General features: G+C 29.3%; 1 protein-coding gene across 4 annotated transcripts in view; it reads right to left on the bottom strand.

Annotated features, from left to right (window-relative positions):
* LOC113551067 (acetylcholine receptor subunit alpha-like) overlaps positions 1 to 16,434 on the bottom strand; it is a 159,205-nt gene that overhangs the window by 42,012 nt on the left and 100,759 nt on the right. For 3 of the 4 annotated variants that reach the window (XR_003405100.1, XM_026953115.1, XM_026953100.1), the window contains exons 5-7: positions 14,419 to 14,599; positions 4,336 to 4,451; positions 1,090 to 1,258 (exon numbers count right to left, since the gene is read on the bottom strand). Coding sequence is in view for 3 of the 4 variants with exons in the window: in XM_026953115.1 (XP_026808916.1) it covers positions 1,090 to 1,258; positions 4,336 to 4,451; positions 14,419 to 14,599 (466 nt within the window). In the remaining variant the exon portion in view is untranslated. Of the gene's footprint in view, positions 1 to 1,089; positions 1,259 to 4,335; positions 4,452 to 11,855; positions 12,037 to 14,418; positions 14,600 to 16,434 lie in introns of all 4 variants that reach the window. The other variant, XM_026953108.1, reaches the window with a different exon arrangement.

Below are 16,434 nucleotides of genomic sequence, written 5' to 3'. Positions count from 1 at the left end.
TAAAATTTTGATTTCGATATGTTAACATTTTTTTTTTATTAAAACCCAAAAAATAGGTATATTGTTAAATTTAATTTTTGTATTTGCTCAAAATCGGATATACAGGTAAAATGGAGACTTGGACACTTTCTGATGGAAAGTTATGTGACTACAATGCGAACTTGTCTAAAATGTCGTTTTAATAAACATAGGCCGAATATGTAACTACTTTGCCCAAGTGATTTCGCTTGTTGGGTCACGTTTCCCATCACAACTTTTCTTAGATAATAAGAGAAATAATAATAAGAGAAATTATCCGTGTCGTATCTCGATCAATTATGTGATCGATTTAAAAACACCAAAAGATACCATAATAGCGTTTTCGTCAAATCCACTAATTTCACGATGCGTAATTAAAATATGAATTTTATGAATAATCTTAATACGAAGTCGATTAAATCATAGATGAAAATTCTAATCAGCATGACTCATGCTTTCCTTAGTTAATAATAATATTATCATTATTCGCTCCCATTACCACACCTCCCATAAATTACAAAATACAGTTATTATGATGGCAATTTTGTGGCGTATGTGCAATTATTATTATTATTACTTAGGAATTGTCAATAACTTAAAAATGATGATGAATTTTACACATAAAACAATGGTTATGATACCTTCGATTCATATTAACTCGTTAAAAATAATTACCTGTTCGAAGCACATAATTTTTAAAAAAAAAATATATATATATATATATATCATATTATTGTTTGACAACCTTGTAATTTTCGACTTTTAAACCAAACAAATCAATTACGGTACGGAATTTTCCGTTTCAATACAATAAGCATTTCCATAAATAATGCTATAATACATAAACAATGAAATGAAAACATTATATTAATAGTTAAACGATAAAAGTGACAACTATAAATAAAAAGTGTTGGCGTTAACATACCATCGACTATAAGCGTATACGACCATACCTATTGTAATACATTTCTCTATACGTATGCGCCATAATCTGTCCGGATCGCTTATAATAATAGGTATACATAAAACAAAATAGCGATACATACAATGGTTATAATAAAAAAATCTTACTTTTTCACCGCTGTCCGATGGCAAGTAAAACGTCAAAACTGTGAGGAACGAGATTCCCATGCACGGTATGATGATGTTTACTGTATAGAAAAGCGTTTTCCTCCTCATGGTGATGTTAAACGTTATGTCTAAATACGGTTCGTCGCAACACGGGTAGATCTTTTCGTTCCTATAAAAGATAATTTACATTATGCGGTGGCAGTGTTGTAGTGCAATGCATACTTAATCGTGTTTGTTTTATATCGCGTTTCGATTACATTTTATACGTTGTCGGTTTAGCGTGGCGTGTCATACAATCCATTTCGGAGAACACGAAACAAATAGGTTTGCGAGTTATAGAAAAGCATCGAGACTGCGTAAATTCGTTTATAAATATAATAAAATAGTATACATTTTTGTTCTAAAAATAACTTCCGTTGGCCGAAATACACTATTTAGTATTAATACTTACTAAGAAAATGTGCATAGTTGTAAGTGATATACTTATTAAATCAAATACTAAAATAATTTTCTTTGTACATAATAATAATTTCGTATGTGAAATACGAATGAAGTTAAAAATTTGAGGTTACAATCTCAGAAAACAATTTTAAATGTTTGAATTTGAGAGCCATGAACATTCTTTAGATCTTTGCATGATTGAACTTGTGTATAATAACACTTATATAATATAATATAGTATTATACGTGTATATTATAATGTATATACATTTGTCCACTACATGTGTGTCGGGTTAAAAAGGGGTGGGACTCAAGGGGCCTCAGTTTTCCTTCCTATATTTTTGAAATCACGAACATGTAAAGGCTCTCACTTGACATTTTTTTTTCCGTAAAAGAATCCAAGAACGCTTACAGGACTAGAACAATAACACATAGTTCCGCTTAAATTATTATTAGTTTTTAAAATGTTACAACTTGTTTTTCATGTGCACTTCAATCAAAAAATAAGTTTAAAGGCTCAAAAACAATGTACTATAATTTATTAAGCTTTTTTTTTTTGTTACGATACCATGAATTTAATTTTATATCCTATAGGTATATTCAAAAAACGTTTATATTATGTAGTATTGGCGTGGAGAAGTTTTTTTAATTTTTAGAAAACTATTTTATATTTATCACTCGTCATACTATTTTAACGTTTAAAGATCGAATACGATATTATAACGGAAAAAACCGCATTGAAGTCAAAATATTTTTTAAGTGTGAAATAATAGATATGTTTTACGTATAATATTATGAATATTTATCATACGAGTATTTTGCGATTTAACGAGATTATATTATAATTTTTGATTTTTACAAATAATATAGGTATGCACATATAGATTGTATAACTTATAGTTCAAACGTCGATGTACTAAAAACCACACTTTGGACATTTTCTCAGCATCAAAAATATGCTTTAAAATAACATATAATAAATTATCTTTATATTTTAATAACAGATGTGTTGGATTTTATTTCCAGGAAGTTTTCAATCTGTTATCGATATGTATTTTATCACCGTCAAAGTGAGCGAACTATTTAAAAAACAAAATGATGGCATGAGAATCATTGAGAGTAAAAATATTAATCCAATATAATTGCCTAAAATAAGATCGATAATTAAATAGAAAATAATGTTACATATTTTCAATTCATAACGTATATAGGTAATCATACTATAAAAATGTTAACATTTTCGTTGCATAATATATATTACGAACAATGTATTATTTGTTTTAAAAAATTTAATATATTTAAGTGATAATAAGTTAAGTTTTTAAGCACGACCACGGTATGGATTAGTTATTTTTGGACAACGTTCGGAAATTATTCGATTAATTACCTTTCACACAAAACTTACCACGCTATTCGTTGTGATTTAAACTATAGGCAAATACAAATCCGTGAAAACCGCAGCGGTCAGGACTCATGAATTAATCTACAATCGTGAGTTGCGTAGCCGTTCAGAATATTGAGTGAGAAATGAAGTGTACATGCGAAAAAGATTGTTTTCCCTATTATATGTTTCTCATCGTAATTGAGTGGTTGAAAATAAAAATGACATTTTCCTATCACATGCTTATAGCAATAATACTTAATTATCATGATCAATTTAAACGAAAATATACTAATAGTCATTTTGTAGGGATATTCTAGTATTATAGTATCCGTTAAAAAGTTTTACAGGTTCAATGTGAGTAAAAAATCAAAATAGTAAATCGTAATATAATCAAAAGTAAATTTAATTTATCACTACTCCGAAACATTTGTTTATAAGTAACAAAAAGTATTAAAACGTATCGTTTTAATTTTCAACAAATTAAAATATAAATAAATCTTAGTAGTCTGGAATGGTTATAATACGAGTATAACCACCGAAATGAATAGAATACGAATCCCGTAAAATAATGAAAATATAATGGAGAATGTTATTCTTTCTTATCCACGAAAATATCTTCAACGTCGAAATATTACTAAAAGCAAAAAAAAAAAAAGTTTTCATTCGAACCGAAAAAAATGAGTTTGAGGGCCAAAATCTAAGTTAACTACGATTCTTGACTTTATAAAGCACATCGTAATGTAAATAAATAAAAAAAAAAAAACTTTCCGCCCCATTAAAATGTATTCGTTTATTTTTTTTAGAGTAATGACAAAAATAAAAATAAGTAATCGGGAATCTTTGAGCGTGAACAATTCGTTGTTTTTTCCTCGTTGTTTATTATACAAGCAAAAAATAATAATATGTTATATTTTATACATATTTTTATTACGAATTTCAAAATGGATTTTGTTACAATATGCTGACACATGCTTTTATATATTATCATGTATTACGATTTTGGAACAATATTGTCGATTTATGAGAGTTGTTTACAGAATCGTCTTAAACACAGAATTTATTTTATATATTATAAAAGAATAGAATCGTATTCGTTGTTGTTTTGTTTTATTTTTTTTTAACGAGAAACGCGTCTTTATCGTATACGATCGTCAGCCGTTTACTACAGCTATATGGTGCGTCGTATAGTGTTTGTGTTTGAAACCCGTAGAAAGTGGCCAAGGTATGTATAATGTACTCTTTATGTAGTATATATGGTTCACGTAATGTTGAATAATTTATGAGTGCCTTTACAAAAATCGTGCGTTTCGATTCATGCCGTACTCGTCAGAAACATACACGCTCGTAGACATATGTGAGTATTTTATTTTTCATAATTTATGCATTTCTTTACGCATTTTCAATTATTTTTAATACGTTACCTGACCGCTGGTACTTCCAGTATATCCCATTCGACCGACATGTAAAATTCTGAGAGATCCACTCCGACGTCGACGATGTTCGAACCGACCTTTTCGTCCATGTGTCTCAAGTCTACCTGCAAAACGACTCTTATGCATATTTCATTGGTTCCGTTCAGATTAAAAAAAATATTATAGTAATAATAGTATAAATAAAATAAAACAATTTATATTAACTTGGACCGACACATGGTCGGTTGTACTATAACAATGTGGGATGACATAAAAGAAAGCTACGGACCGACAACTAATCTCTTGTAAGCAGACTCAGAACTCACTCTTTTAAAAAGTGTTTTAATTTTAACTGTGAGATACAGATTTTAAATAGAATATGAGTAGTTTTTAATCATTGACTAATGGAATTTTACTAAAAACGCAACTGTATTTAATGTCATATTGTGAAATTAATTACAATCATTTCAAACACGATTTTAAGTGACAAAATGTGTAATGCTGATTCAATTGTTAAAAACAATGCTTTATAAAAAAAAAAGTGATAGAAAGTTTCAAACAGGAAGTTTAAAAAGTTTGTCTTTAAAGTTGAACTTAGTGTTTTAATATTCGCTTACTTTTTAAATATCTTATATTAAACCTAAATATGTCATAGGTAACATGTTTTCACGTTTAAAATTAGTCTAAAACAGAAAAAAAAAATCAAGAAATCTAAATATGTTAGTATTTAGTATAGAAAGACTATTTTTAAGTTTAAAATAAAATCATTGTTTTTTTTTTTAAATATTAAATAATATGAATTGGTGAAATGGCAAATGTTTTTGGAGTTCATCAATTCAATTATTTAATAAATATAATTGCATTCTGAATGTTTGGAAATATTCTTAAACCGATTGGTTTTAAGTTACTTAACGAAGTTATCAAACATGTTTCATTAAACCATTTTGAAATATAAAATATACAGTAGGTACCTTCACTCCTATCTGAAAATATTTAACGATTTTCCGAGAGTGTCGTAATGACCGAATGTTAAGAGGATAATTTCTTTTGTTACGAAAGAAAAAAACAAAAATAAAATTTTTAAAAACCGTCGAAAAAAAATGAAAAAGGTACTTACAAGGCAATATATTATATTATATTAGTAATAAGATTAATCAATACCAGTAATTAAGTGTGAATTAAGTAGAAGTATATAATGGCTTGCGCAACTTAAGCTTCCTGATAACAATATTATATATATTACCTATATAATAATATATTACGTTTATCGTACAGTTTACAGAAATAATTTATTCACTTGCACGTATTTTTGAATTGAAATCTATATCACTATTTGTCCATAGAAATATGATTGTAACCAAAATCATGACGTTAATATTATTATGGAAAGGTTTATGTTGCGTTTCAAACACACTAGCTAGGATCAGTTATAACTTATACAGAAGTAAATGCCGTGGCTATTTAAGAAAAAATGAATAACAACGACAATAAGCTGAGTAAGCAGTAAATAGAAAGTAGTAATCTTGTGTAAGCAAGCTCGTATACAAGTGGAGTTAACCCTCAAAACGTTTTCAAAAAATATTTATTTTTTTTTTCGGTCACGGTATTATTTGAATTTGTTTATGTTCATATGATTCTTCTCCATTTTTTTTCTGAATTCACGGCTACAACTATTAAAATTTCCATTTTGGACGATAAATTTTAAAAAATGAAAAAAAAATTGTGTAGAAATCCAGAATACATATTAATATTTTCTTATTCACCATAATTATACATTATGAGCCATGTACGATGGTTTTAACTTTGGAAGATATTATAAAATGCATTTTAATTTTTTGAGTTTTAGAACTGAAATACCATTTTATTGGTAATATTATTATAAAATAAATACTAAAAATGAATTTGAATTTAAAATTTTATATTATTGTTAATATTTTATTTTTTTGTCAACTGTTTGGACAAGAAATCAGTTTTTCTTTTTTTTAAAGAAAAGAATTCGTTTCGTTCCGTAGCTCTCTTTGATGAAAATAAATACAAAAAATGACAAGTATATCACATAGAAAGTTTGAAATATTTTACAACTCAAATACTACTGAAGCGTAATTACTATCACAGCTAAAAATATAATGTAAAAAACAAAACAAAAAAATACTAAGTAACCGACTAATACGAACAAACCATGTCGCTAAAAAAAAAAAAGCGGTGTACTGGTTGACAATAATATTCAGCTCTACGATATTATAAAGGTTTTAACATATAATTATCTATTGAAAAAAAATTAACTGACCATACATACACATTTTCGGCATATTTAAACTTTTTTATACAATATTAATAATTCATGACTATATTTAATATATTTATTGTTTGTAAATATTACATTATACTCGTATTATACATCATAATATAATGCATATTATATTCAACAACTTGATTTTAAATTAACTGTTTAATTATTATTGATTAATAAATAATACACATATATATATATAGTGAGTGTTAATTAATAACTATACGTTTCACTTTAATTACATATTGTTTTTTTAGGTACGATTTGAAAACGGACTCGACTCCCTGTACATATTCTAAATTAATTAAAATTATTCATTTGATAAGATTATTACGTTCAATTATGTAAGTGAAACTATGAAGTACCAACCAATTTGTGGTTCTAACAATGTGCATTTGTGGTATTGGTAACGAATATTAGGCAAATGTGTAAATATCTCCAATGCATGTTAAACTTGAAAACTTAATTCTTCATCACATTTCTTACTCCGGTTATCAGATTGGACCCCAATGGCGTTTCGTAGTCGTTTGGATGAAAACTAAAATTTCTGACAGTTTTAGATGTTAAGAAATACATTTTATCTAATGATAAATAATGCAATTGGAGAGTGAATGAATCATCGTAATTTATGTCAAAATTAAGGGTCACGAGGGTACTAATGAGAACGAAATATTTCAAAAACTTTTTCGACCGCAGTTGGAACGGACCCACCAAAAGTGAACACTAATCATTATGTTCTGTTTCCCAGAATCTTACGCATTATACTAACACCCGAATAGCATTACTGAAAATGGCAATGTAATATTTATAGATACTATAAAATGCATATTATTATATTGCATATTTATTATTTACACATATTATCACTAAGTATTAACACTAATATAAAAGTGGCGTTCAAAATTAGTATATTTTAAATTTTTAAATATTTTTTTTTTCAAGGTTTTATTTATATGTCTGAGTGTCGGATAACCCTTGTTATCTGTTGGAGCAATTTTGTTTAGTGTGCGGTATTCTAATATAGTCAGCTTTATTTTACGATAAAGGTACGAGAATGGCATAATTTATTTTTTTATTTTTTGAAAGTATACTTTATACCTACTTGACATTCTAATGTTGAAGATTACAGGGGCATAGTACTTTGCGTCTGAAAATGGCGTTAGTGATCGTAAGACGAGAAAACGTCGGTGATAAAATAAAATAAAAACATGGATATTATATTATTATACCAAGGGGTTATAAAAAATCTTTACATTTTAAAATGTCTCGTAAATCTTGGAAAATGTTTATTTTGAGGGATAATATATTTTGAAAAATCAATATTTAGTGATATCAATTGCGATTTTCACTAGGAATAAATATTTATAACAAATAATATAGTTTAAATTTAAGTTACTTACCTACCTATCTATAAATCTATCCTATTTATCTTATGTTACCATTGTGTATGATGTATTGAAAACCCAGTAACTATACATTTTAAGACATCATATTTCTAATAGTGTACCTACTATGTTGTTTTTATTTTTTAATTATAAAACTATACAAACTATTGCTATATGGATTTTACGGTAATTTACATGTTTTTTGAAAAAAATTAAAAAAAATTATCATGGTCCGATTTTAATTCTAAAAATTATTTGTATTCAGCAAATAGATGTCTATCATATAGACATTAATTTCTATATTCAATTTAAAATTTGATGAATCCATATTCTAAAGTTTTTAAATACAATTTAATATTAGACAGTTCTTAAATTAAATTCAAATATTGTTGTTAAAATTAAAATAGGATAGTATAAACTGATTTTAGTTTTGAAACTGAAGGTAGTTGTGAGGCCCATAAGATTGTGCTTAAAAAAATATAGGAAGATAAATACCGGTTATAGTCGCTAAAATCGCTCATAGTATACGCTTATTAATATCATAATTTATTTTTTCAAAGAAGAAAAATATATTTAGAAATGAAACTAAGTTATGGAAATTAGGTTAACGTTAGGTTAACTGTTATATATTTTAAATTCAATTTAAATTTTTATCTATTATATACAATAACATTTAGAGAACAAAACACTTGGTTTATGTTTGTGAAAATACTTTTCAATATATTTTTCGTGGTGCTCATTGAAAAATATCGTGTTTGGAAGAATATACAATTTTAAATCGAGTAAATCGGAATAGTTTCAAACACAAGTTTTGCGGTTTCGCGATCACGTTTCAGCCTTACCAAATTGCTAGTGGCGAACGAATATCGAAGAGTTTTGAGAGTCTAAATTGTACAGCCGCGGGCTGGTTCTCGAAAACTTTATATCCACGAGCTTACCGCGTTAATATCGGGGATAAGGAGGTGTGCGATAATAATACAAAATAGCGTTGAGCATAACGGTGAAATATATGTCCACGCTGTGTTATATTTTTGGAAAAAAAAAACCACCGAATTTTGTTCAAAAACTGTTTGCTCGACGGTTTTACACGAATATAAAAATATAATAGGAAGACTAGGTGATAATATACTAGACTTCTCCCCCTTCTACCTATTTAATTTTGGCATAACGCCTTCTAAACCACCATACGAGTGTTTATGCACAATATTTACAAAATTTAAAACGAAATTTTCACCTGAATGGAAATGGATGGGTGCCTGTTGGACACCTACGCTATACGAACGTGTCATTTTGTCCAGGATTCCATTTACATATTTAATAATATCATCTACGAAAGCGGCGGAACACGACATAACATTCATATCATAGTTTTTCGATCTTCGCAATTTAGCACGCGCACGTGGACAACCGTGTGCATGTATGACTATCGTCGGCGTCGTTAGCTGTCATCGTTGTATTGCCGAGTGAATAACGTCTTGCGCGACAGTCGTGCGACGGATTTGACCAGTCGGGCGTGTTGGCATTCGGTGACGGTTATTGTATCGTGTCATTTATTATTTTTCACTGATTATAATGTAATATTAATTATTAATATCGTCGGACACGGCCGTCGCCACTGTGGCGTGTTTGTTTTCACGAGGCACGTCGACCTTTGTTTAGGTTACCCGGACCACGGTATACGACACGATTGTGCGTGCGCGGTCGAATAGTGTTGGTCGCCGGTCGCCCCAGAGTGTTGCGGTTCAACGAGCACATTGCACATAATTAAAACGGCGCCTTTTTACCCTCAGTTACGCGGAGACGTTTCTGCCGTAAGCCGGACAACGTCTCGGGGGTCACGAACCGGAATTATCGAAATATCATCATTTGATTTTTTTTTTTTCGTCGAACGTTTGATAGCATCATTATATTATGATACATAATAAATATTTGATATAATTATTTTTTCATAATATTATTTACCCTGATACAGTGTTCTTGTTTACACGGTTTAAATATAATTCGGCGTGTTTCCAAAGAAAAACCGTCTGATTATCGATAAATTAATCACTCCGTACGCTCAAAATTATATTTATATTACCATGATGATATTATTTAATTTCACTTCCGGTATTCATTCATTCCATTATTATTTATCCACTTGCTCGTCGTTGTGTTTTTGTTTTTGTTCCGTTTACATTTACTGTCTGCCAGGCTGTTACGTAATCTTCTCTGATATTATTATTGATCACAGTCATCACCACGTATATAATTGGTAAAATCAAACGTAGGACTATGCTAAAACCAATAATAATAATAATATGTCGTTTTGGACGAATGTGTGGGAACACAATATATAGTACGTACGTGCGCTATTGTTCGTCAACATGTTTTCGAGTGGCCTAAAGCAAATTTTGTCGAAGTTCACTCATCAGGACAAAGTTTTTGGACATTGGCAAAACTTGATAATATATTTCTATGCCACGGACGGCGTGGACAGTTCTATTAAACGTTCGTCCAACTTTATTGACTTTACAGGAAGTAGTCTTTTATATAAATAATAAAATATATAACACAAAAGTACATTATAACGGCTATAAATGTGTTAAAATGATTTTCAGCTTTTATTTCAAAATGTGAAAATAAGTTAAAAATAAGTTGGCCATGTATAGGGAGTAATTTATTCTTAACGATCGAGTTAAATGCATTTTATCGGGTTAACGGGATACGAACATTATCAAGAGCCGGGGTTTAAAATGAAATGAAATATTTTTTTAAATAAACTGTGTATGCGTATAGGGTCGTACATTTTATTATAGCATAATATTATAGCTGTCAGCCTACGGATGAATATTAAAAATAAGCCCACGGGATCCACGAGTTACCCTCCGCGTTGTTTATAATATTACGTATTATATTAAATACCCATCCATTAAAATTGATCGATACTGCCGTGAAAATATATTTCCAGTAACATGAACGTTCAATATGGGTTTTTCATATTATTATTATTATAATAGGCGTAGTATAAAATAATGAAAAGGTATCATATTATTTTCCTACGGTTTCACACATTCATCAAGACATATCACAACAGCGTTACAAAATGAATCCACCCAAAAATGATAATCACACAAGCCCCGCGTGTACCTGGTTCATCGAGTACAAGTTACCGTTTGTATATCTAAAATGTCTAAGAAAACATAATAATATTACGCTACACTATGATAATATTATGTAATATATATATATATAATATACGTGCACACAACTATATAATTTTTGTTACTAAGTACCTTTAACTAGTGAATATACCATTACGGTGCGTGAAGCAAACTCTCTACCAGACAAACGCAATCACTTCCCCAAGGTCAAATCATTATAATTGAATTTTTCCACTTGGACGTCACAATATCATTATGTTCTAATAATATGATGATCCGTCGCGGGACGGAAACAGAAACGTCGGTCGGCAGATATTTCTCGTCGCTTTGCGAATAAATTAACATTAAAAATAATGTCCACCGGCGAGTGGTATAATCAAAACAAAAATGAATAAAATTACTATTCAATCAACGTTATAGGTTAATGGACGACCGGTCGGGGCAATAATATTTTTATAACGTTGTTATTATTACAGTTGATCATGACTACAATATGCAGGGTACGACTGCGGTGACGATGACCTTGTAAGACGAGTATCACGGCAATGCACACGAAATAATAATTTCTGTATTACGGTATTATCGTGTTACTGCAGCGCCGCCACAAAACAGTACATAAAATATTAAAACTTTATGAGTTATTGTTATATCGATGAACCAGGAAGAATTTTTTTTTTTTTTGCTGGCCAAGCGGTACATTATCATTGTCACCTTGAACCCGTCATACGTCCAACTTCCTAGTTTCAGTACGCAAGTTTGGACGTCATAGGGGAAGAACTCGACGTCGATGGAGCACGAGGACTTATAGACGGCGGGTGGCTGCCATAATACAAGCCCCGTACAGTAAACCGTCGCCTTTGTCATAAGGGTCACCTCGTAGTTACCGTCCGCACTGGAACAACACAACATACCACGTCTACTAGGCTACTGACAATACAACTGTACGCGGCCCTTGTGCGCTGCGCACGTACCGGGCGAAATGCTCGAGAATAATGATAATAATAATTGTAAATAACAATTATAATGTATTTTACGCTAATTTACATGGTTTATAGTAATAATAATAATAATAATAATTATTATTATTATTATTATTGTATATTTTTTTTCTACGTATAACTTTAGTGGTCCCGCCACAAAGGCATCGGAGACGACCGTGTCCTGTAGCACCGTGACCTAAATATATTGTTGACAATATTATGTTTTCATCGGTTAGTCGATTTAAGTCGACATAGCTTAATGTAAGCCATAAATTATCGTTTTTTTTTTTTTTCATCTCTGTTATAATAATTAGAGTTAATCATTATGGTTGTATAGTTTTCACGACAGACATTTGCAAAAATACCTTTATAAATGACTTTATATATACTTCATAAGAAACTTTTATTTTTATTTAGTTTATAAAAAAAAAAAAATCTTCATTGGATACGTAATTTATTCTTTACCTAAGCTAAACTTTTATGACACAACCTTATTGATGCCCGTTAAATCTTACCAAAAAGTAAATTTATTTTTATGTTGAAGAAATAAAATTGTTTATTTAACAGTTGTTTAATAGCAATTATTTTATGAACAACAAACTTTATTTGTTTAGTGTTTATATAACGGTATTGACTTATTAGTTTTTTAACATTATTTTACCTTTTTTGAAAACAATTTACTTTTTCAAAAATAAAACAGTAAGCAGAAGTTGCAAACAAAACTTATATTAAAAATTTTAAAGTAATAATCGTTTATTTGTGTATTATATTTGTACATTTTTAATATTTTTGAATTGTCCAAGTAAACATGGAATAAATAAATAATATTATTTACAGTGTAATTAACATTGGTATATAGAGTATATATTGTTATTTTAATTTATAATCGAAATTTAATGGTTGTACTTTTACCAGAATCACTTAATTGAACACTAAGAGAGAAAATGGTAGCGAAGTTTAAATCGTATTATTTTATTATACTATTTAGTCATTAAAGAATTGGATTTGAGAAAAATAAAATTATCGTTGAATATGCAAAGCATATTGGCTCGATACAAATGTTTAGGCATTAAATAACACTAAAGTGATTCAGTAAAGATTTTATTTTTTCGTTTTTAATTACTTATATTTTTGTTTCGAAAGAAATGCCAATTTCCGAAAGTTAATAATAAAACACAATACTATAAATACTGGTATTCTCGAGCATTTCGCACGGACAGTCGGAATGGTAACATTAATAGATTACATACACACATATTTACATATAGTTATTTATATTCACGCGCAGCCGGGAAGTGCACATTTATTCCATTTATAATATAATATATACACTAAGTATTACGAGGAAATTATATGATACAAAAATAATAATAATAATGTTTTAAAATTAAAAATATTCAAGCTATTATGTAGTGCCATGGACATGTACCTACATGTACATATATTTCGGTACCACATTTTTTTTTTTTTTTTTAGTTATTATGGTAATACATTCGATAGGCAAAATGTTTCGAAGTAAAGTAAGTATAATATTATAATACATAGTACAAGACAACGAAGAAGAAACACAATAATATTATTATAGGTATAAAGAACAAGGCTAAGGGAATAGATAATATAATAATAGAAATACTTGTTTAGTGTATACTCATAGCTTATATACATAGTATACGTCATATATATTTTTAAGCGTATTTATTATATACAGCACTGATAGATCAGGAGTTAGGACCCGAGTCCTAGAGGTCCTGTTTTATTATTAAAATAGTACATTATGCATGAACAAAAAAAAAAAAAATAAATAATAATAATAATAATAGAAAAGTGTTTTGGTTGCAAGTCGGTTTGTTCGTGTGTACGAGTGCAACAACAACAACAACAACATCAAAAATAACATTCAATAACAACATCAACAACAACATGAATGTAACAGCAACCATAGAGAGTATAGGTACAGTGATAATTACATTATTTAAGTTATATTGCTTATTCGTAGAAAGAAATGAAAAATAAGAGGTTTAATAACGGAACGAAAAATAGCGGAAATGCCGCGTCGTCGACAATTATTAGCCGTCGCGGTGTGTACACTGTGCATATTATTATTTATGTGTAACCGAAGTAGAAAAAGAATAATATTATTGTGACTTAAGTTATGCATTGTTATTAATTTATTTTTCTATCCGGTTCCGTGGTAAGATCCGACGGAAACGAATAAAACGAACAAACTGCTACTGTATTCTTATGGCCATATGGTTGTGTGTGTATGTCATAGTTGGGATGGGGGAAGGGGGTACCTTGAATCCGTCGTACGTCCAGCTACCGAATTTCAACACGCACGTCTGCTCGTCGAACGGGAAAAATTCCACGTCGATCTCGCACGACGATTTGAATATGGCCGGCGGTTTCCATTCTACCAGCCCTACGTGGTATATGGTCGCCTTGGTGGCCAGCGTCACGTCGAAATTGCCGTCGGCGCTGCGGATCATACACAATAATACAAATTGCAACATAACCGTCGTCAGCGGGACTAAATTATAATAATAAATTTATATAATACATGTACACCTATACTTATACCTATACAGTTATCACATAAATCCATATAACGTGCAGTGACGTATATACACGATTGGCGTGTAAGAGGTGATGAAAAACAAAACAAATAATAATATTCACCATTCGCCCAACGTTGACATATTTTATAAAATCGTATGTTGTTGTTGATACTATAAATCATGTATAATAATATAGTTAATCAAACTGAAAAAATAAAGCGATGTGAAAAATATCATTTGAAATGAAATTGTCATCTTTCTCCTAACGTGTCGATAAAATAACGCAAAGTTTTAAAACGACTGTAATCAACATTTTTTTGATTCATAACGGCTTTACCGAAAATTGCTTTAAATTTGATAATATATTTATTCAAACACTATAATTTATATTTTATAAAATATACAATATAATTTTATATTGAACGGTTAATAATTTAACTTTATGAACTTAATACTCCTTGAAAAACAATCGACTATCGTATACAATATATAATATGAATAAGACACAATAATTCAGTTGGGAATTGTCTGTAAAAATAGTATTATTAGTTTTGTATTCTGAGCAAATAGAAGGAGATACCTATTGGATATTACTTATTATTAATAAAGTTTAAAGGAAAAGTTTCATGTGAAGAACACTTATAAAGTTGAACAAGTAGTATAATATTATTATATATTCGTTTCGAAATTTAATAACATCAATATTGGCTCCAAATAAAGTGTATAAGTGACTAAAATTATCAAAATTCAAAATATTGAAAATGTAAAAGAGATAAACAGACGTGAATGATAAAAACGTATTATAAATAGATTACAATAGGACAGTTTGATAAATAATGGCATACCTATAATTATACTTATGAAACATATTTATCTCCTATGTAGAAAGGGATTTGGCCATTACATGACGTTTGTAAACACTACTAATGACCTGTCTTGCTATGAAATATATAATATTATTATGCGTATACGAAGAAATAAATAAGTCATTAACCAATAAACCATAACTGACATCGATGGTTGCGTAATTTTATCGTACTACATACCTTGGTAATTCAACTTGATAGGATACTAATAATAACGTATTGCACTGAAATAATTACTTTATAATATCATCAACCTAATAAAGTGATAAATCGTTCACAAAATTAAAAAAAAAAAAAAAAAAAAAATCTATTGACAACATAATATCATTTAGGGACATTATAATATTAATATCGCGCTTTGTACATTTATCGTACACAATTCGCCACCACCAACGCCACCAGATCGTAAATCGTATATCGCGCAGAAACAATTAATGGACGAAAATGTGACGGATCAATACAATAATAATACAATAAACTCGCATTATTATTATGATTGGCGGTCAAGTGGGAAATGATAACTACCACGTGGCGACGATTGCCCAGGTATTTCCTGATGACCAATGCAAATTGGTTATAACCGGGTTTTCGTCAAAGCGCGTTACTATTAACATAATTGCGACTCGCGTATAGTGTTTGCATTTCCAGTGTACTCGTTAGGAAGTTCCGTGTTTAAAATACTGCTGAATAAATTAAATGATATAATATACCGTATCAACGCAAAATATTATGTATCATAATTATTTTTTGTGATACGAATATAAGATTTTTGTTTACATTTAGATACTAGATAAACAATTTATAGAACTGAATACTTCTGTAACTCAAATAATAAATAAAAGAGTTCAGCTATACATACACGTCTAGAAAAAAGCACGGGAAATTTAAA

This window comes from Rhopalosiphum maidis, chromosome 1 (genome assembly GCF_003676215.2).
Source record: "Rhopalosiphum maidis isolate BTI-1 chromosome 1, ASM367621v3, whole genome shotgun sequence".
Classification (NCBI taxonomy): Eukaryota; Metazoa; Arthropoda; class Insecta; order Hemiptera; family Aphididae; genus Rhopalosiphum; species Rhopalosiphum maidis.
This window is presented reverse-complemented; position numbering and strand designations above follow the sequence as displayed.